This window comes from Oryzias latipes, chromosome 17 (assembly GCF_002234675.1).
Source record: "Oryzias latipes chromosome 17, ASM223467v1".
In the NCBI taxonomy this organism is placed as follows: Eukaryota; Metazoa; Chordata; class Actinopteri; order Beloniformes; family Adrianichthyidae; genus Oryzias; species Oryzias latipes.
Window position 1 is genome coordinate 29,687,748 of NC_019875.2, and position 22,684 is coordinate 29,710,431.

General features: G+C 46.0%; 1 protein-coding gene across 3 annotated transcripts in view; it reads left to right on the forward strand.

Moving 5' to 3' along the window:
* The window catches only part of LOC101162321 (tyrosine-protein kinase Yes), a 31,045-nt gene that overhangs the window by 5,804 nt on the left and 2,557 nt on the right, over positions 1-22,684 (forward strand). For all 3 annotated transcript variants that reach the window (XM_023965016.1, XM_023965017.1, XM_023965015.1), the window contains exons 2-11: positions 7,221-7,511; positions 9,648-9,747; positions 12,119-12,217; positions 12,497-12,600; positions 13,437-13,586; positions 16,221-16,376; positions 17,487-17,666; positions 19,198-19,274; positions 19,776-19,929; positions 22,236-22,367. In XM_023965016.1, the coding sequence (XP_023820784.1) occupies positions 7,229-7,511; positions 9,648-9,747; positions 12,119-12,217; positions 12,497-12,600; positions 13,437-13,586; positions 16,221-16,376; positions 17,487-17,666; positions 19,198-19,274; positions 19,776-19,929; positions 22,236-22,367 (1,435 nt within the window). In that variant the 5' untranslated portion in view covers positions 7,221-7,228. The remainder of the gene's footprint in view (positions 1-7,220; positions 7,512-9,647; positions 9,748-12,118; positions 12,218-12,496; positions 12,601-13,436; positions 13,587-16,220; positions 16,377-17,486; positions 17,667-19,197; positions 19,275-19,775; positions 19,930-22,235; positions 22,368-22,684) is intronic.

Below are 22,684 nucleotides of genomic sequence, written 5' to 3' on the forward strand. Positions count from 1 at the left end.
CTTTTTCTAGAAGAGACCACAACGTTGATGTAAATAGACGAAGGAGAAGTCCTGTCCAAGGTCACTACTATTTTTTTAAACGGTGACGTCATCGATTTCACAAAGCGAAAATCTCGCTAATATAAGCATTTTGCGACGACCATTTATAAATCCACTGAGTTCTGAGCATCGATGCACACTGGTTTTTCACAGAGACTTCTGGGAAATTTCTAGGGCACTGGATTTTGGAATTGTAGATTCTGACAGCACTAGAAAATGGCGAACAGGCTATATAGTGCCTTAGATGGTGTCTAATGAAGGAATTCAGACACGACTACTATTTTCCTATAACTCTCCATTTGGAGGGCTAAACGTAGGGAGAAGTCGAACGGTTTGGGGAAGAATTTGGATTCTGCTTCAGGCTTTAGACTTTGTGCCAAACTAACATGTTTTCATCCTGGTCTTTGCCGAAATGCGTTTGGATTTTAGAGAAATCCACATTGTCTCTGTCATGTTGTTGTTGTTGTTGGTCGGTGAAGATCACAGCTGCTTTAACCAGTTCTATCTTGTCGTGGTTCTTAAGAAAAAAGCAGGCAGATCAACAGTGGAACAGGTTCTGTTTAACGGTGAGCTCCTGCACGAGCGGCGCCCTGAGCGCTGATCTCACCTTCAACCAAACTGAAGCTCTGCAGCCTTCCAGCGAGCTGCAGCTTCGTCTGAGCCGCCGGTTTTCACCTTTGTAAAGACGCGTCAACGTAACGAAACGACAAAAATGCTGACGAAGCCCAAACATCACCCTAAGAAAGCCGAGCACTGACAGATCCCTCAACAAACACACCTTTATCTAACAGACTAGATTTAGGTTTCCTTGGAAACTGATCTGTTGATGATTTGGAACGCTGATGGACTTGTTTCCTAATCTGTGTTAATTATGTGCAGATAGTTAAAAGTAGTTCAATTTTGTAATCATTTTATCAGCTTCAAACAGGGAAGACTTTTTCTTATTAAGAATAAAAATTACTGGTCGGATTTAGAACGAAGGATTTTCTTTAGGAGCCATCGTCGCTCTGGATGTTTTTGATTTTGTTTTTGAAATTAATAAGCATTAAAAATGTGCACGTTCCAGGAGCCACATTTCTTAAATGATTTGTTTTCCATTCTCAACTTCATAATTAGCCTTATTTATAAATAAATGTAAGTTTCTGCATCTCCATCCGCCCTGTCCCTCACCTGTGAGGATGTGAGGCTCTGATCCAGAATCCAGATCACACCTGAGAAGCTGCTGGAAAGCTAAAGGAATGGAAGTGTGTGGGGGAAAAAGACACTTCTACAGAAATCTCTGTCCTTCATGGAGCCAATGCTTCACCTGGCACCGTCACTGCAGTGCGAGGAAGAGTTTGAGGACTGATGATCAGAGAAGCACTACACATTTCACGTCTTCCTCTTAGAACCACCAACGTGGAAACGGCCTGGGCCCAGAAAATGGCCTCAACAACCAAAGACACACAAAAAAGCTTTATGGCGGACACAAAACAAGGATTTGAAGTGGAACATTTTGTTACATGAATGAATACTTGTTTCATTTAAGCAAGACGTAAACAAGACTTTGGTTTGGAAGGAATAGTCGCTCGTCAAATGAATGTTAATGAACCAAAGTGAGCAAACCAATCGTTCAGGAGAGGCAGCTTCCTGACAGAAAAGTGCTCCCCTTTGCAGGCAGCAGCAGTGTCTGCTTAACAGAAAGCAACACGGACCTGCAGGGAACGGAAACAGTTTAGCTATTAGATGTCAGGAGCCGCTAAAAGCAGAGCGGCTTAACTCCTGATCATCGCAGAAGCAGAACGGACAGAAATCCTCTGAGAAAGGTGGGAGACGAGTGCTCAGAGACGCCGTTCTGCAAAGGATGCGGGGAGCTACACTTCCCTGTTTCATGGATACTCTCCTGCAAAGACTATGTGGGCTGGCATGAATGCTCATGCAGCGTGCTTTTGTCTGCATTCCTGAAGCATTTGCTTCCTCAGATTTATTAAGAGGACGGGAATCTCCCGCCAGCTCCCGGTGCTTCAAAAGTGACATCAAATCTTTCTTTTCCTTCACTTTGTGAACACTCGTCAGCGTTGTGTTTCCAACTGCAGTCTTCCTGTGTAAAGTGTCTTTCACTGATGGGAATTGAGAAATTTGAACAAATGCAACGTTTGAACGTCTCAGAAATTGACGTGGAATCACCTGGAAGAGGCTGTGACAAGAACGGGCAGACGGCTGGTTCCAGATGCAGCAGGTTTATGGGCTCAGCTAAAAGTCCACAAAGCTAAGTCAGGGTCAGGCAGGCGGGGGTCGATGACAGGTGTAGAGACGGGGTGGTCAGGATCCAGACGATGGTCGGGACAGGCGGCAGGCAAGCGGAGTCAGGATTTGACACAAGTGGCACAAAAAATACTTTGCACTGAGTGAGGCTCAGAGCAGAGCTTCAGTATGGGTGATGAATGAACGAGAGTCAGGTGTGCGGCATCCAGGAAGTGTGGCTAGAACGTTCCCGGCCAGTGGCCAGAGGGGGAGGCAGAGTTCAGACCTAACAGAGGGTCATCTTCCTGAGGAATGGGCCACCTTCTGGTTTTGTCCAATGAGTTATATCACTAGAGGAGACACGCCCGCTTTAGAAGCCTGGTGGTGGCGGAGCGCGACGCCATCTTGGTGAGGTCGACGACGCCCACATGACATTGATTTCGATTGATTTTAGTGGTGTCTAAGTAGCTTTTATAAACTGTATATATTTTTAGATTTAAATATATTTATACATATATATAAATATATTATATTTTATGTATATAATATATATATTAAAAAAAAAAAAAACGCCCCTCTCACCCTCCGCGGGTGGTTTCTCCTCCAAGCTCGGGTCCTCTACCAGAGGCCTGGGAGCTTGAGGGTCCTGCAGTATCTTAGCTGTTCCTAGCACTGCGCTTTTCTGGACTGAGAGGTCTGAGGTCTTTCCAGGTATCTGTTGTAGCCACTCCTCCAGCTTGGGGGTTACTGCCCCGAGTGCTCCAACTACCACAGGCACCACTGTCACTTTCACTTTCCAGGCTTTCTCCAGTTCTTCTCTGAGTCCCTGGTATTTCTCCAGTTTCTCATGTTCCTTCTTCCTGATGTTCCCATCGCTTGGCACTGCCACATCCACCACAACGGCTTTCCTCTGTTCCTTATCCACCACTACAATGTCTGGTTGGTTCTCCATCACCATCCTATCAGTCTGGATCTGGAAGTCCCACAGGATCTTTGCCCTCTCATTCTCTACAACCTTCGGAGGTGTTTCCCATTTTGACCTTGGGGTTTCCAGTTCATATTCTGCACACATGTTCCTGTATATTATTCCAGCCACTTGATTGTGGCGCTCCATGTTTGCTTTCCCTGCCAGCATCTTACACCCTGCAGTTATGTGCTGGACTGTTTCAGGCGCTTCTTTGCACAGCCTACACCTTGGGTCTTGTCTGGTGTGGTAGATCTGAGCCTCTATTGCTCTGGTGCTCAGGGCTTGTTCCTGGGCTGCCAGGATGAGCGCTTCAGTGCTGTCCTGTAGGCCAGCCCTTTCTAGCCATTGGTAGGACTTCTTGATATCAGCCACTTCAGTTATGGTCCGGTGGTACATCCCATGCAGGGGTTTGTCCTCCCATGAGGGTCTGTCCTCCAGCACTGTATCCTCTGTTCTCCATTGCCTGAGACATTCACTGAGCACACTGTCAGTTGGGGCCTTGAGCTTGATGTACTCTTGCATCTTAGATGTTTCATCCTGGATAGTGGCTTCTACGCTCACTAGTCCTCGGCCTCCTTCCTTGCGGCTAGCATACAGTCTCAGGGTGCTGGATTTGGGATGGAACCCTCCATGCATGGTGAGGAGCTTTCGTGTTTTAACATCCGTGGTCTGTATCTCTTCCTTTGGCCATCTTCTTATTCCTGCAGGGTATCTGATAACAGGCAGTGCGTAGCTGTTTATTGCCCGGGTCTTATTTTTGCCATTGAGCTGGCTTCTCAGGACTTGCCTTACTTGTTGGAGGTATTTAGCTGTTGCAGCTTTCCTTGTTGCCATATGCCTGTGGAATTCCAAGGTACTTGTAACTGTCCTCAATGTCTGCTATTGTTCCTTCTGGGAGTGAGACCCCTCCTGTGTGGACTACCTTGCCTCTCTTTGTCACCATCCGGCTGCATTTCTCGAGCCCGAATGACATCCCAATGTCAGTACTGTAGATCCTGGTGGTGTGGATCAGGGAGTCAATGTCACGCTCGCTCTTAGCATATAGCTTGATGTCATCCATGTAGAGGAGGTGACTGATGTTGGCCCCATTTCTGAGTCGGTATCCATAGCCAGTCTTGGTGATTATTTGACTGAGGGGGTTGAGACCTATGCAGAACAGCAGTGGGGACAGAGCATCACCTTGGTATATCCCACATTTGATGGACACTTGTGCAAGTGGGCGGCCGTGGTGCAGCGGTAGGGCGGTCGTCCCATGATCGTAAGGTTGCAGGTTCGATTCCCGCCTTGCACGCCCATGAGTCGAAGTGTCCTTGGGCAAGACACTGAACCCCACCTTGCCTCTGGTGGTAGGCGGGCGCCTGTGTTTGGCAGCGGAGCGACCACCAGTGTGTGACTGTGTGTGTGACTGGGTGAATGGGTCTGTGACTGTAAAGCGCTTTGTCCTTGTAGGAAGAAAGGCGCTATATAAGTATACGCCATTTACCAAGTGGCTTCCCATTGGCTTCAAGGGTGGTTTTCCACAGCTTCATTGAGTTTCCTATGAAGGCTCTTAGAGTCCTGTTGATGTTGTACAGCTCCAAGCATTCAGTGATCCATGTGTGTGGCATTGAGTCATAGGCCTTCTTGTAATCAATCCAGGCTGTGCACAGGTTGGTGTGTCGTGACTTGCAGTCTTGAGCGACTGTTCTGTCGACCAGGAGTTGGTGTTTGGCTCCTCTGGAGTCTCTACCAATGCCCTTCTGTGTGTTACTCATGAATTGATCCATGTGCCTATTTATCTTGGTTGCAATGATGCCCGACATCAGCTTCCATGTTGTGGACAGACAGGTTATTGGCCGGTAGTTGGATGGGACTGCACCCTTTGAGGGATCCTTCTGGATCAGGATCGTTCGCCCTTCCGTTAGCCATTCGGGGTGAGTCCCATCTCTTAGCAGCTGGTTCATTTGTGCTGCCAGGCGCTCGTGGAGTGCGGAAAGCTTCTTTAGCCAGTAGGCATGTATCATGTCAGGGCCTGGTGCTGTCCAGTTCTTCATACCTGAGACTCTTTCTTGGATGTCTGCCACTGTGATGGTTACTGGATTCTGTTCAGGGAGGTTGCTATGTTCTTTTCTCAGAGAGACCAGCCACTGGGCATTGCTGTTATGTGCTGTCTCTTTCTCCCATATACTTTTCCAGTACTGTTCAGTTTCCAGCCTTGGTGGGTCTGCTCGGCTGTTTTGACCCTACCACTGAGCGTACACTTTTGCAGGTTGAGTTGCGAAGAGCTTGTTTATTCGTCTGGCTTCATTGTCTCTTGTGTACCTCTTTAGGCGGCTGCTCAAGGCTAGGAGCCTTTGTTTGGCAGTTTCCAGTGCTTCAGGTATGGGCATCTGGCTGTATCTCTTAGGTACTTGCTTTCTCATTGTACCTCTTTGAGCCTCTGTCAGCTTACTCACATCCTTCCGAGTTGCCTTGATTTTGGCCTCTAACCGTTGCTTCCATGGTGGGTACTGTTTTCTTCCATGGTTGCTCTTGTAGCCAAGCATCTCAAGGATCACTGCTGCTGAAGTGTAAACCAGTTCATTGGTTTCTGTAATGTTTGTGGTAGGAATTACCCTCAATGCTTCATTCACATATATATATATATACATCATTTGTTGTTGTTAAAGAAGAGAAACAGTCAGCCTTAAAAGCTCAAACTTGAATGAAAATGCATTGTTGCAGGACTTCTTACAAATAAAAAATTATTAGAAATAATTTTTAAAATTAATTTCTAAACATTTAGAAGTTTTAGACCTCTTTGACATGTAATTTAAATTATTTAGAAAAACCCAACAATAAGTCAATAATAATAATAATAATAATTATAATAATAATAAATCAATAGTAAGTCAATACAAACAATAAGTAACAATAAATAAATAATAAGTCAATAAATAATAATAAAAATAATGATATTATTATTATTATTAATAATAATAATAATAATAATAATAATAATAATAATAATAATATTCAAAAGAAGTCCAAAAGTGAACAACAGATTTACCCTAAAAAAAAACAGTCTGGCCTCTCATCAAAATCTGTTTCCACAAATGTTTTGAACAGCCAGACTGTGTTGCTAGTTGGTACTACAGTGATCCATCTGATAGATAAAGCCCACTTTTTCCCTAAGTCTGAATCCATTGGATACCTGCAAGAAAAGTTCAGTCACTGAGTCAGGAATGTATAAATCTATATTACTATAATAGCCTAGTATGCTGTATAAAGGTTTAGCAAAATAAAATGTACATTTATATTGACAGCAAAATAAATGTACATCATGCAGCATGTTGATAACAGCCCTGCAGCATCATGCATGTCAACATGTGTTCTATTAATGAAGCCCCTGCAGCCTTAAAAGAAAAAAAATTAAAATACTTACCTGTGAAATGATATACCTACCTCCTTATTGGACTCATTTATCTGATTTTGGCAGTTGAAACCCGCACAATGAACTGGCATTTTGCAAAAAATGTGTTCAAATGCATTCACTGCAGCAGTAACTTGACCTCACCAAGATGGCGGTGCTCTCCTCCCATGAGGAACCACGTGATGTCTCCTCTAGTGATAGAACTCATTGGTTTTGTCGTCTTCCAGGACGTCATGAAAGCTTCCTGAAGGCTGTGGGCGTGTTTCACGTGTCACTCATTTCTGCTCCTGTGTTCTCTGTTCAGGATCTTGTTTGGATTTAATTGGCCCATCAAACGTCTCCCCAGCTCTGCAGAGTTAAAATTCTCAGTTCGTCTTAGACATTAGAATGTTTGTTTCTGCTTGTTGGACTAATGACAAACAGGCTTGTAAGACTGGTATGAAAGCCTCTGAATTTTCCTCAATGAAAAACGTCCAATTATGAAAGAACACCCACGTCTTCTCAGTTCAGTGTATCAGATGAAAAATATTGTTGTGAATAAACACATTTTGTGGCTAGTTGTGGTCCTCAGACCATCATACTCCCTCTTCCTTTTTTCAGACTCGACGATGGGTTGCGTTAAGAGTAAAGAGAACAAGGGCCCAGCGCTGAAATACCAACCCGACAACCCCAACACTACGTCAGCCGGCGCTCACCAGGGCCACTACGGCCCTGAACCCACCCTGATGGGTCATTCTCCAGCTGCCAAGATGCACAACAACACCTACAACAGCCACACTGCAGCCCTCACCCCCTTTGGGGGGGCGTCCTCCGTCATGACGCCCTTCGGAGGAGCCTCCACCTCCTTCACCTCGGTGTCTGTGAGCAGTCCCTACCCCACCGCCATCTCAGGTCAGTCTGTCCGTCCGATTTCAGGTTGGCTCTTTACTTCAGTAACTGTAGGAAGACAGAAGTTATGTTCCGGACTAACTTTCAAACCACAAACATCCGCTGCCAAACGCTTTCATATGCGGAGGATGGTGTGAGGGGAACAGATGTTATGCAGATCAGACATTTAAAGTCAGTCACACAGAGGCTGATCAGAACGCCGGCGAGGGCCCCAAGGATGCGGAGGATCCTGGAACCAGGATCCAAATGTTTCTCATTCCGCTGATATTTACTGTTTTCGGGGGGTCCAGTCCAGCTCCGGTAGACTGGATGCAGTGTGAGCCCAGGGTTACTCATCCTTATGTTGTGTACGGTGTTCTCTACCACCTGTTGCACTTAGTGTCTCTCTACGGGTTCACTGAGCGGCGTATGACTTTGATATTTCATGCGTTTCCCCCGTATGGAAGCGATTCTGTAGCATAATTAAAAATAAAAGTCAATAACAGAAATACTTTTTCATTTTCTACTTCAACTCCGCTTTTTCTGTCACTTAATTAAAATGATAGAGAAAATGGTATTTGACACTTCATTTTCAAACAGTTCTCTGGTAAATGTCTAGTAAAATTCATTTAGAAATGTCTAATTTGATCATTAAAATGGATTAACAGAAATACTTTTTTAATTTTCAAAATGTAACTGCATCAAATGACTCACAATTACAATGAAAAATCAGTACCGTATTTTCCGGACTATAAGTCGCACCAGCCCAAAAATGCATTATAAAGTAGAAAAAAACACAGATAAGTCGCACTGGACTATAAGTCGCATTTTAACTTTCACAACCTTATATGACACAATCATAGCAGACTGTTTATCTAATAATTTCACAGTAATTTTTTCTCAAACTTGTTTATTTATTCTTTTCATGAAGCATCATTGGCTAACTAATACTCTGTTTTCATCCTGTATTTGTAGAAACAGTTTTCACTTTTATTGCATTTCTGAATCTATGAAATCATTGGAAAATAGAATATTATGTTGTTAGCCTTCAAGATCTTACTGTAAAAAAAAGTTTGCTGATTCTCTGAGTCACTTAACATACTCTTAACACTTAACATACCTCAAACATCAAATTGACCCAGAAACATCATCTCTGTTCCTCACAAATGAACATAACAGCAGGGTTAACAATGTATTTATTTCAATTTATTTCTAATATAAGTCGCTGCGGAGTATAAGTCGCACCCCTTGCCAAACTGTGAAAAAAAGTGCGACTTATAGTCCGGAAAATACGGTACTTCAAAATGCTTTTTCATTTTCTACTTAAAAAACGCCTTTTCTGTGTCATAACACTTACGATACCCATACGTCACTACGGAAGCCTGGTTGGTCAAAGTTCGACTGACTCGACTTCAACACTCGTTTTGTACGTAGAGTCCAAAAATGGCCTCCAAATCTTCCATAGTGACCATGAGAGTTCTGAACGCAGAAGCGTGTATTTTTACGTCTTTACATTTGAAGGGGTCGCTTGAAGGGGCGTTGCAGAGGGCGGGGTGAGCGTGGTGTTTCAGCCACAGGATCGCCATCAGACCCCCTCTGTATGAAGGAGCCCGAACTAAAGGCTTCTGGGTAAATCCTTTTTTTTTTTTAAAGAAAGTTTCTTTTTTTGGGTTGATTATTTTAGATCCCTTCAAAGTCAGAGATCTATTTGGATTGAAAGATGCGAAGGGAACAGGATTTAGGAGCCGTCAGACTAAACGTCACAGAGAACATAGTTAGGCTATTGATGCAAATATGCATCAAACCAATTATGCTCCAAAATTACCTTAATTTAACATCTACAACATCAGTGGTTTATTTTTTATTACTCTCAGCTTACTTTCAGCATTTTTCTATGTAGAAACTAAAACCCAGACTCTTGTTTGTGGGGAGAACACAGAGTTCTTCTGAAAATAGTGTTACTTTGTTGGTTACTCCTCGTGTTTTTCATGAAATCTTTTGCTGAAGTTGGAGAAAAAAAGCTTCACGGCTCCTGGGATTATCAGTCTTTTTCTCTTCCTATAATTAAGCTTTTCCCGTCTGATTAGGGACAGAAAAGGAGACTTAAAGGAGCAGAGCCGCTTGGGAGAAAGACTGACGTCCAGTTTTGGTTTCTTTCAGGAGGAGTCACGTTTTTCGTAGCTTTGTACGACTACGAGGCGAGGACGGCGGACGATCTGTCGTTCAAAAAGGGGGACCGCTTTCAGATCATCAACAACACGTGAGTGTCGTTGGCGTGTCGGGTCGGTCCATCCGGTGTGTGTTTCTAATCCCTGTCAGGATTCAGGTCTGTTATTGAGGCTGGGATCAGGCTCTGCTAATGGCTTCCTCTAATGGACCATCTGCACAGGCCTCTAGTTTAGGAAAGATGTCGCTTCCGCTGTGAAACAGTCCACAGAACTAAGAAATGGCACAAACTGGGCTTCTGTCCTGCAGCAGGTCTGGACCGAAGGACCAGATTGTTTTCTCAGTCCTCCTGTTCCACTGTGCCTTTGAGCAAAAACGTGGCCGCATACTCAAAAACAGGAATTTTCCACATGGTGAACAACGCCCCCCCTCCAAAAAAATGATGACATCACAGCGAGAGAAATCAAAACACGCGTGTCGGGGATACCCAAAGGAAGTTTGGAGACTATTATGGGATGGTCATATACTTTCGCACAGTATAGGGAGAAAAAAACTTGACAAAATTTCACACACACACCAGCAAGTTAAGTCTACAGCCACAACCAACGTTTCATTGACCTTTGACCTCGGAAAAAGGCCACCATCTGTGAATTAATGTAAAAAAAAATCACTTCTACGAATTTAAATTCCTATAGATTTCCGTCTACCGCCTCCAAACCCCTGAACACCTTTGGGAAGCTCCTTGTAATGTAGGAAATGACCGTTAGCGTGGCGAGCTGGCAAAAGTGGCGCCCCCCTGTTGTACGTGCGTTCCAAAAGTACGAGCCTTCTAAAAATGACATGGACCTGTTTGTCACCCCCAGGTGACCCAAAACTAAAATGGTTGTTATAGAGATCTGACCAGGCTGGCAGGGGCAGAAGGGGAGAGTGAGGGGTCAGCCAGTGGGGCGGGTCAAAAAGGGGGGTGGCGAGGGCAGGTAGGTGGCACCTGGTGGACATGGGTCTACATTTAAAATTGCAGTGAAGACGATCAATGGTTTGAAATCCAGCCACTTCAGCACCGGGTCCTTTTGACCTGCTGGGGTTTCATCTCCGACCCGCACAGCTGGGAAAATGGGCAGAGTTCCAGGAGCCGCGCCGCCGCCGCCGCCGCATCCATCCTCTGCTCACATTCACACCGCCGTTCTGCGGCGAGGAGGCCATCTGCTCCAGAGGCGAGCTGGGAAAAAGAGAAATTGGACCGTTTTTCAAAGTGACAGCCGACAGATTGCATCTTAGAGTTTGAGCTCTCTCAAGACCGAACCGTTTCTGCACGGTTAGCTCTCCTTCAGCAGCGTTTGTCCTCTCTGCTGGTTTTAAAGTTTCTAGTCTTTCTTGGAAAAATGTTTCCACATGGGGAAGAAATGATAATCTGACATCATTTCAAGAAAACCCGAAAAATAAATTAGGAAATTGCTTTAAATTTGGTGAATGAAGGACGCATTTTCTAAGTAAAACAATATTTTTGAACTAAGCTTTAGTGGCAGCTTTGGTAATAAATGTTAAACATGAATGTTTAAAGTCTAGATATTCCTAGAAAGCCTTTGATTTCAGGATATTTCCTTTTTTATGGTTTTAAAGCTTCACCCCCGAACATATTTACTCATTTCCAGCTCTTCTCAGAGGAAACAGCTGACTCAGACTCCAATTTGAGTTTTTTAACCAAACACATCAGCTCTGCCAGCTCATGGTGGAGGGGGGGGCTGAAACCTCTCCCTGAGTCTGTCACATAATTCACCCACACACTCGCTTCAAACCAGCGTGCTCTAGGAACGCGGGGGCGACCCGGATTTCTCAGTAAAAACTCCCACATGTTATGACGGGGGGGGTCTGCTGCCGGTTTTAAAGCAGGACCTGAGAAAGAGGAGGATGGAGTCTCGCTGAAACCCCTTTTTAATAAAGATATTTGATTTCAATTAGCGGCAGGAACATAGCAGAGACGCCCAGTTCAGCTTAGTTCAGCCATTACCTGCTGGATTATCTGACTTTGTATTCTGTGAGGTTTCATGTTTGCTATGCAACTGCCGGCATGAATTGCGCTGAGACGACTGTTGTTGTAAATATTGGGCTTTGTAAATCATTTGACCTGGAGTGAGCATCATGTCCTCGTGAAGGACGAAGCTCCAAACATGAACAGGTTTCCGTTTGTGGAGCCGAAGGTCCAAATCAGGAAAAAGGAGGAAGAAACTCAGACGTCGATGCTCCAGCAAACAGGTTTATCAGCTTAGTATGTGATGCTCCATTAGGATGAAGAATATTTGGGGTTAATCTGCCCCCCCCCCCCCCCCCCCCCCCCCCCAGCACAAACCCACATTATGATGTGCTGTATTTTTATCCGTTGGAATGATCCATAAATCCAGGTTTCATCTTTGTGCGGCCTCCAGCTCCTTCCAGATTCATGTCAAACGTGTTTCTTTCCTTTTTAGGGAAGGGGACTGGTGGGAGGCCCGCTCCATCAACACCGGGGAGACCGGTTTCATCCCCAGTAACTACGTCGCCCCGGCCGACTCCATCCAAGCTGAAGAGTGAGAGCTTTAAGCAAACCTTTCCTCAGTGGTTTGCTGTTTTCGTCCTTTTCAACTTCTTCCGTGTCGCCGCGGCGCTCTGCAGTCCGTCAAACCCCGAGTGCCGGCGCCGCACGTTTCCACAAACTCTCCTCTTTTCAGTTGACTTTTACATCAATGACTTCTGTTCCTGGTGTTGTCAGCATCTTCTGTTATTCCCTTGATGAGGTCACGGCACACCTTTGACATGCAGAGCAGCAGACGCTCCAACACCTAAACCTGTCTGTCGTGGTGTTGCAGGTGGTACTTTGGTAAGCTGGGCCGCAAAGACGCCGAGCGTCTGTTACTGCTGGTCGGGACTCAGCGGGGAACCTTCTTGGTACGAGAGAGCGAGACCACCAAAGGTGAGTAGAGAGAGGCATCCATGAATGTGAAACCCCCCGACAACCTAATGCATGAAGGTAAAGGTCACGGCGGTGAAAAGGCTGCCGCGCCATTTTCCCGCCTTCCTTCTCTGTGCCCGGGTGAACTCTGCTGAGCAAAGTCAGACGTCACAGATAAACGGTCAATCTAAGGACTGAAACAATATGGCAGAAATTCCCAGTAGTGGTAGAGATATGTAACATTATAAAAAGGGTTTTGAATAGATATTTGAAAATATCGAAGATTTAGTCCATTCAGTCTGTGGACCAGATTTCATCTGTTTGAATGTTGGAAAAGCTTTAAAATAACATTTTTTAGTAAAGATTAGTAACATGTTTACAAACTTTTATGAACAAAGTCTTACTAATGCTTTGTAATTGTTAATATTCCGCTTATAAATATATTTATTAGCATTTGTAGATGTCTAAAGATTGTCTAAGTATTAGTCATACATTTATGAATATTAATAAGACAATTATAAGCATTTATAGATGTCTTAATAACGACTTATACATGTTAATCAGTTCTTAAGACATTTTTTTCTTTGATTCTGATGTAGTTATTTATCTGTTTGTTGCATGCTGTGTATTATTGTAGTGGGTCCAGCGGTTCTTCTCATGACTTTGTGTTGCTCCTGCTTGTGACAGATGTAAACAAACAAGCAAACCAAACTCCCTCTTGGTTCTTTGGTAGACTAACCGACTCCAGGGACTTTTGATTTCAGACAAGCTTCAAGCCGAAGTGAAGAAGTTCGGTTTTTAATCAGAGCGTTTCACTGTTGTCTGACATGTTTTTTGCTCCTCTTCCTGTTTCCAAGGCGCCTACTCTGTGTCGATACGAGACTGGGACGAGGTGAAGGGAGACAACGTCAAACACTACAAGATCCGCAAACTTGATAGCGGTGGTTATTACATCACCACACGAGCCCAGTTTGACACGCTGCAGAAGCTGGTCAGACACTACACAGGTATGCGGCACGCACACACACACACGCACACACACTCACACACATGGATTACTGCTTCAGTCACACCTTATGAACACAAACATATATGACCTCAGATCATTTTATGTGCTTCGGTTATTCTTTGCTGCCCAGCAGATCTTCCTGACTCATTTCTATGTGGAAATGATTCATCTGCAGATAATCCGCTCATCGGTGCCAGTTTGGTACAGGTACCAACCGACACGGCACCACCATCACTGACAAAAAGGCAGATGTCTGGGCTTCGTTTCAGACATGTTAATCACTCATTTGGTTCCCTTTCGCTGTACGATTCCAGCCGATCGTTGTTGCTTTCCAGCGACCAGGGGCGGGGTCACAGAAGAATGGGTGGGGCCATGAGAGTGGGCGGAGCTTCAGTCAAAAAGCCAAAGGCAACATCGGTAAAAGCCTGTTTAGTGAGCTCAGGGAAGAGAGTGACAAGGCTCAGAGAAAAGGCCGTCGTCGTGGCGATGAGCGGTGAAATCCGTCTTTTACTTCAGTGTGTGAGAGACTGGAGATGCAGCACTGCAGTGCATAAAGAATGTAAGGAAGCATCCACCGTGTGGCGCCGCTTCGACACGTGTAAATGTGGTCGGGGGTTCGAGAACCGTTTTAAAGTCCTGGGGCCTCATTTATAAACGTTGCGTACGCACAAAAGAAGGCGTACGCCACTCTCTACGCAGTAGTTGAGATTTATAAAAAGCAAACTTGACGGGAAAATGTGCGGTCCTCCACGCAAGCTCTGACCCAGGCGTACGCACAAAAACGGGTGAAATGAGAAATGGCGACACCGTCGGCAGATGGAAGAAACACGTGAAAGTGACAATCCTGCCTCTCAGAAATAACATGAAGACTTCACAAAGCAAGTCTGACAATTAACAGCTACACCAACACCCGTTTGATCGATCAGCAGTGAAACAAACAAAACAATCAACGTGCGGACGGACGTACTAATTGTCCACTGGGGAAAGTTGTTTTCATATTAAAACATTTCTTCATAAGCTATGGAATTATGGTATTCATGCATATGCCTTTAGTTTGTTTTATTTTTGATAAAACAATGTATGGCGTATGTCTCAACCATTCAGAAAGCAACAAGAAATTACATTTGCGCTGATCAATTTCCCATTTCCACGTGGATTATTACCGACATCTGTAGCTTGTCAGATGTAATTAAATGGATGGAAATAAATGCCCCATCACGATGCGTAATGACGCACAATGGCTGATCTTACGCTCTTAGAAGATGTGGCAAATGGAAGAATTCGGAGTGAACGCATTTTTAGACAGCAAGAAGACTTGCTGGCAAACGAGGACGAGTGGCTTATGAGCCGGTTCCCACTTCCTCCAGCCGTCCTGTTGGACCTCTGCGGGCTTTTGGGCCCGGCGTTACAGAGGAGCACTCGGAGGAACCACGCGTGTCACCCGGTGCATCTGGCGCTCCGGTCCCCCCGGCGCATGCATCTGGCGCTCCGGTGTCCCCCCCGCCCCCCCCCCCCCCGATGGAGCGCTGTAGCCTCACAACCTCGAATGGTTGTGAGGCTACAGCATTTACGGGGTCCGCCACCGTTTGCCGCTCAAGTGCCTTTTTGGCATTAGTAATGCCCACACTGTGCCCTCCAAACAACACTTTTCTCCTTTTTTCCACCTCGCCAACGATAACTTTTACTTCACATTGAGTGAAGTTACGTTTTTTTGATTTCCTCTCGGTGTTTGCCATGGTTCCGCAATCAATGAATATTCATTTGTGGGCGTTTCACGGACTATTTATGGACAAATATGGGCGTGTCATGAAACCGCAAAAAGCTGCGCTGCATTTAGAATCGGTTGTGATTTATTAAGGGAAAGATGCGTAGGATGTGCGTGCGCACGGTTTTATAAATCCGAATATTTCTTTGCGTACGCACGTCCTATGTTTCATCCGTACACCACTTCTGACGCAAATCCTACGCAAAGCTTTATAAATGAGGCCCCTGGTTTGGACCAAATCCCAACTATACCCATCCCTAATGATGGATGTGTCGTAGGGAGGCTTTAGTCCAGCAGGACATTCCCAACTCAGGAGTGACCAAAGGCACAAAAACAACAACAAACAAACACAAAGGAACTTAATAAAGGTGTACGTTTCTGATGAATTAAAGTGTTGGTGATCACGTCTCCACGTCTGGGTTCATGACTTCATTCAGAGACTCTCCCGGTGCGGCGTGGAGGAGCGGCGCCTCTATGACGGCGCTTTCGGCGCTACTTCCTGTGATCCAGTTTGATGACTTGCTGTCCCAAGGAGGGAAAACATAAAAATGAGACCAAAACCAGAGGACCTGTAATTATTGTCTCCATACAAATAATAAAAACATGATCAAGTTGAGGAGAACGATCAGATTCTCCTCCATGTTGGTTTTGGACTCCACCCGCTGATGACATCATCAGCTCGTCATGGGCCAAAGTTAAGTCCCTGATTGGTTGAAGGGATGCGTCATTTTCACCAAAGTTTAGCTACTAACCTCTGGACGCCCCGCTCGATGGCGGTGAACGCAGTTTTTAGAAATAAAAACGTCCTCTGTCCCGTTTTGTCGGATTGCTAAATCCCTTTTTTGATCTTCTGTTGTGTTTGTGCAGAACACGCGGACGGGCTGTGCTACCGGCTGACCACCGTGTGTCCCGTGGTGAAGCCGCAGACTCAGGGACTGGCCAAAGACGCCTGGGAAATCCCGCGGGAGTCGCTCCGGCTGGAAGTCAAGCTGGGGCAGGGCTGCTTCGGGGAGGTTTGGATGGGTAAGAGCTGCTGGTGGTGGAACCACATTATCGACTGCATCCGAGACCGGACTGAGTGACCCCTCCCCCCTGGCGTTCCAAACAGGAAGTGGCTCCAAGAAGCCAAAATCCCATAGACTTCTATGAGGAAATAAACAGCTGTTACTCTGTTGGTCAGGAGAACCGTTCTGGATCTGATACCGTCTTATTTTACTTTTTTTCTTTAGTTCAAGTCCTAAACTGACCGATCAGATGCCTCGGTAAAAGTGTGCAGTCTCCTGTCGAACTGCTTACCGACGGCGTCTGGCTCCAACATGGCGGCGTCCGTAGTGCGACCGAAATAACTTTATTTTGTTGGAGCAGGAAGTAAAGCGTTTTCTCTGGATGACGTCACACTTCCTCGCTCCAGGTGTCTGATACAGTCAATGGAGTTGATGAAGGCGGAGCCTCTTTGTCTCGGCGAAACGGTGGTGTAGCGTGTTGCATGGCAGCCTGATTTGTACCGATGACAGTAATGCTCATGAATAAGAGATGTGTGTGATGCCTGAACAAAGCAGCCATTAGCGCCGACACGCTTCCTCTTTACATTATTCATCACCGATGTATATTTAATGGGCGGTAACGGGTCGGCGCCGGCTTCCTCTGCTGCTGCCGCCGCCACAGCTCGCCGATCAGAGGTCTCTTCCCACGCCTCAGTTCCCTCGCCTGCGTGATGGGTGGGGGGGCTTTTGATGCAGGCAAACGCGACTCTTTCATCAAGCCTGCAGCAAGCCTCGACCTGCATCGCACTGCTGCGCAATCCCAGGAATCCCGGCAACTTTTCCCCCAAACTTTTCCCTTCACTGTTGTTAGTCGTCTTCAGCATTTTTCTGGTCTTAGGTTGAACCCTTGTTTGAACACGGTTTGCTCGCCGGCGGTGGGACGGAGGCGGCGGATCTGCTCCTCGGCCTCATTGTGTGTAAGCAGGGCGTGACTAAGTGGCTCTGCAGCAGGAAGTGGCTGATTGTTTAAGCTGCACGGCGGACAGCAGCGGCTGCCTCCTACATTTAATGTCCACATGTCCACAATGTTTCCTGTTGGAGTGTCTTCATCCGGGAGAAATCCCCTCATTTATTCACCGCTTTTGCTCAGGCACGTGGAACGGCACCACCAAGGTGGCCATCAAGACCCTGAAGCCGGGCACCATGTCGCCGGAGGCCTTCCTGCAGGAGGCCCAGATCATGAAGAAGCTGCGGCACGACAAGCTGGTGCCGCTGTACGCCGTGGTCTCCGAGGAGCCCATCTACATCGTGACCGAGTTCATGGGCAAAGGTAGGCGCCGGTTCGAGTCCAGACCTCGTGCGGACTGGTGAAAGTCTGGTCTGCATGGTGACGCTCTCTAGCGTTTTAGGAAGTGGATTTGGGATTCAGAACATTTAACTCTGTAATGTTTTTGTAGGAATACATTGTGGATTTTTTTAATGTCAATCAGCAGATAGACACCTATAAAGATGGATTTAATCTTTTCTGTTTTACACATTGTTGTTATCTTTGTAACGTGTGTCACGGGACGATCTTGTCAAACCCGTTCACTTAAACTCTGCAAGAATCAGCTGAGCGACAGCGGGGATGGAGGTGTGAGGCGGGAAACCTCTCCCTTCCTGTCAGCAGAGCCGTCTGTGCTCTCAATGAAATAGAAAAAAAAATATGTGAGGCCTCCGAGGTGAGGCTCGCCACAGGTGATTCTCCTTTAATCACAAATGGGAGGGAAAAAAAGAATGAAGGTTTAAAGTTATCACTTTTTCCCGCATCAGAATGAGTTGAAATCACAATCATTTGTAAATGGTTGTAGACTTGTGCTTGTTTGTTGTTTTTTGCCGTTGCCAGCGACGGTTAACCCTTTGGAACCACTCTTCCCTACTCCGTTCTTGAATTTAAAGGACTCCATGCTGCCTTATATGGCATCATTTTAATCAGCACAGCCTCACCTATGTAGCACTAGCTTTATTTTGTCATTTTTCCATGTTGGATTCACACGCTAGACATAAAATCTTACAAAAGCAGAACATTTCCTCTGGTAAAAAGTGCTTCAATTCAGTCCGGAAACCCCCCAAAATGTCCAACGAACCGTTTTTGCAGCATAGAATAAAAGGCTGTAGTGTAATTTTTGACATCACAGGCCTCACAGCTCCATGCGGGGACCGACCGTGTCTGCACGTCCGTCTGCAGGCGGCCCCTTAGCTTCCAGGCGGCCCAAAACGTTTGAATTAGTCTCCCGGGTGATCTGCTGTCCACTGGAATTTTTCCTGGAATTCTGGATTTTTGAATTTACCTGAATGTGCCGGCGGCAACGTTTAAAAGAAAAGGTCTTTTGAGTTTGATCCAGTTGGGTTTCAGGTGTTCCCGGCTGGAATCTGCTCACAGCCCCGCCCACGGCAGGTCCTCCGCGCCGCGCTGCCGTCTTCTGACCTACCGTCACCTTCCACCTCATTTGTTCAAAACAAAGATCGCTCCGGTCCAGAACATTCTAATAATTGCCATATTCATTCAGTGAAGTCTCACCAGATCACAAAACCTTGAAAATACGTCGACCTTTTTATTTTAGATGCGGTTTTATCGCGCTGATCTCACAGCCGCTAGCCAGGACTCCCTCCGGCGTCCATCTGTTCCAAAGGGTTATGACCCCTGTGCCATCTTGTGGGTCCAGATGACCCCAGTGGGGTCATCTGGACCCACAAGATAGCACAGGGGCTAAAGGAACAGACTAACTTCGGCTCGGCGCGTTGTCTTCCTCTTTATGGATGTTTGCTGCACAGGAAGCTGCTGTGGTTCCGTGTGACACTGTGCTCTTCACCTGGGACAGGTAGCTTGCTGGACTTCCTGAAAGAGGGGGACGGAAAGTGCCTGAAGCTGCCTCAGCTGGTGGACATGGCGTCTCAGGTAGGATCCAAAGCACACCGAGCGGCTGTTTTAGCCCCGCCCCTTACCTCCCTCAGTCTCTGCCCTGCCTGTTTAGAGCTTTCTGCTTGTTCTCCGGCTGCCTGCATGTTTGTAGGGGAGCTCCCCTCTCCCCTGCTCCTCCCTGTGCCCCCCCCCCCCCCCCCCAGTTTTCCACCAGCAGCTCTTAAACGCTTCTCACCAGAGGCCACTTAAGCTGACGGGTTCAGTCACCTCCTGTGATCTGCTCCTAATTCGGCGCTCTGGGCTCCTCTCTGCAGTCAGCCGAGTAGAAAAGGAGCTGGAAGCAGAGACGCTGCTGAGGAGGAGGAGGAGGAGCTGACAGCCCAGCGCGTCTGTAACCGTCCTTGACGGCTTTGTGGGGGATTTCTTTAATGGCTCTGATTGCCGCTGTGGTGGCTCCTCTGGAGGAGCGCTGTTGGCTCGATTCCCTTTCTGCCCGTCTGACTCTCTGCACGTCGCTCTGCGTCCTCGTCTCCTCAGATCGCAGACGGCATGGCCTTCATCGAGAGGATGAACTACATCCACAGGGACCTGAGAGCCGCCAACATCCTGGTGGCCGATAACCTGGTTTGCAAAATCGCAGACTTCGGTTTGGCTCGGCTCATCGAGGACAACGAGTACACGGCTCGGCAAGGTGTGTCCACGACCGAGACGCCCAAACGCCTCCCCCAACCCTTCAGATGTGTCCGCAGCACAACGTGATCCAGCTTTAGGTCTTTGTGACTCTTCAGCTGGTTACCTCATTAACAAAATTCTAAGATTCTAAGCAGCAACACTTCCCAGACCCAGGCTGTGGCTGAATTCCCGCCCTAACTACTAAAAAACGACGTAGCGCCCTCGATTACAAAAGCAATTCAGACACAAAGTTAAAATTTAATGAATATGAACGTTTTGCGACGACTATTTGTGAGTCTACTGTCTTCTGAAGATTGAAACGTTGATGGTTTAAAAAAAATATATATATATTAAATACAAAACGGTGAAGGCGGTATAAAGTGCACTAAGTTGGGGTTAAGGCGGGAAGTCGGACTCGACCTAAACTCAGTCGAGGTGAACCGACTGATTCTGACGAGGAGAAGATTCGGCGTAAACAGCTGAGGACTTCTGGTCGTTGGAAGAGCGGATTAAAACGTCCTAACAGAAAATTAACAAAACACAGACGATGCTCTGATGATTAAATGTTGGAACATTTTGATCTGCTGAAAATGTCAGTGGAGATCCTTAGATTAACTACAGCAGTGGTCCCCAACCCAACCGGTACCAGTACCGATCCGTGGGGCAGTTACGTTTTTTTTTAATCTAATCTACATCTGAAAAAAGTTTTATTTAAAAAAATGACTCATTTTTGGCGCATGTCAAGTCGCTCGTGTTGAAAATCCATCCTCGGCTTTGTAAAGCGCCGTCCGCCGGGTTGGAACCACCAGGCTAACAACGTTAACCAGAAACAAACATTTGGAAAATTTCTTTTAGCCGAACAGAAGAAGAGCCTCTGACTTCCAACTAAAAGAACGCTGAACAGACGAAATCCAGGAGTCCAAACATGGATTTATTGTGACAGTTGTTGCCACAGACCATAATACTAATGCAGAGTATTCAGCAAACAGAGGATTCCCATTTATTATTATTCTATTATTTGTTTTTGTTTTTTCAACATTGCACCTCAGAAGTTGGACGAGGCTGAAGTCGGCGTCTGAACTTATTTAATTTTTTTTTAGGTTCTACATTAAGGGTTACGGGAAAAACTAGATCAATCTAGAATCTAGAAAACAAAGTTTCAAGCAGCTGCAGATATTTTACAGAGGATGAAGATCAACTTTATCCTCAAAAGTTAAACTGGAGGCTATAAAACAAATCGGATGCTGACTTCAGCCGCACACAGACCGCTCCAGGAACAAACTGTGAAGCGATCTGTGGCCTGAAAAAGGTTTGACACCACAGATTTAGTGTTTCCAGTACATTAAGCTCAGACGCTCTCTGTGATGCTCGAACCATCGACTAGGCCAGTGTTTTTCAACCAGTGTGCCGCGGCACACTAGTGTGCCGTGGGAGATGGTCAAGTGTGCCGTGGAGAAATTGCCCTCATTAACTGATCTAAAAACATTTTCCATCTCCAGGATTTCAGCTCTCTGTTCATCCAAACAGGCCCTGATAAAACACTGAGGAGTTAGGAATATAAAAGATCATAAAATACTTTTTCTTTGCGTTTATTTTTTTTTTTTGATGACATTTTGATAAGGTACCGCGATTCAGCTGCACCTTCGGCTGTATTTTGGAAACGGCCCGTCCCTTTAACCGTCTCCACCAATCATTCTTGAAGGCTTAATCACATGTCATCAGTCTGACCAATCAGAAGTGGTTAAAGTCTTCACTTCCTTGTCCCGATTTAGCTCGTAAAGTCTCTCAGTTCCAACAGAAATAGCAGCTAAAGCTCGTCTTTAGCGGTGTAGCTTCCCACAGAATCCGGTATCAGACCGTGGAACAAGAGAACAAAACAATGAAGCTCCGAAAAGCGATCTTTTGCCGTTTTATGCAGTACATCTCCCATGATGCATTGGGATGTGAGAGTGACAGCGCATAAGGAGATCTGTTGTTAAACGTCTTGAAACCAACGAACACACATCAAACTGTTTTTAAATCTTCTAACTTAACTTTTATTGCATCTTGTAGAAAAAAACAGCTGCAGTTTCCAGCTTTTTCTCTAACAATTATATCAAAAATGCATGTGAGATTGTGGAGGGAGGGGCTGTAGATCAATACAGACTATGAGTTTCTCCTTTTTTTTTTTAATTTTTGGATGCTGGTGTGCCGCGGGATTTTTTTTAAGGTTAAAGTGTGCCGTGGCTCAGAAAAGGTTGAAAAACACTGGACTAGGCAAACCCATCAAAGACGGATTTTATTCTCCAAAGCTTTCCTTTAGTTGGAGTTTCTCTTTGTTCCCAGGTGCAAAGTTCCCCATCAAGTGGACGGCGCCCGAAGCTGCTTTATACGGTCGCTTCACCATCAAATCGGACGTGTGGTCGTTCGGGATACTACTGACGGAGCTGGTGACCAAGGGCAGAGTACCCTACCCAGGTAAAGGAGCGCTCGCACTGACGGCTGATCCCGGAGGACACGGCGGCGGTCTGTGCAGACGAACTGTAGACGCCGTCCTGGCTAGGGTCCGGTCACTCTGCTGCTCTGAGGGTTTCAGCCATTGATCGTATTAGAGAACTGGACTGAGCGATCTTGACGTCATCCATTAAAAAAAATGGCGATACGGACGACAGTAAGCGACGATTAGTCCGAGTCGGTCTGAATCAACGTTTTTATGGCAACCACTCGCACCAATCAGGAGTGAGCTTGTCGGAAGGCCACACCCCTTCAACTGAAAGTGGGTTGGGAGAATCTGT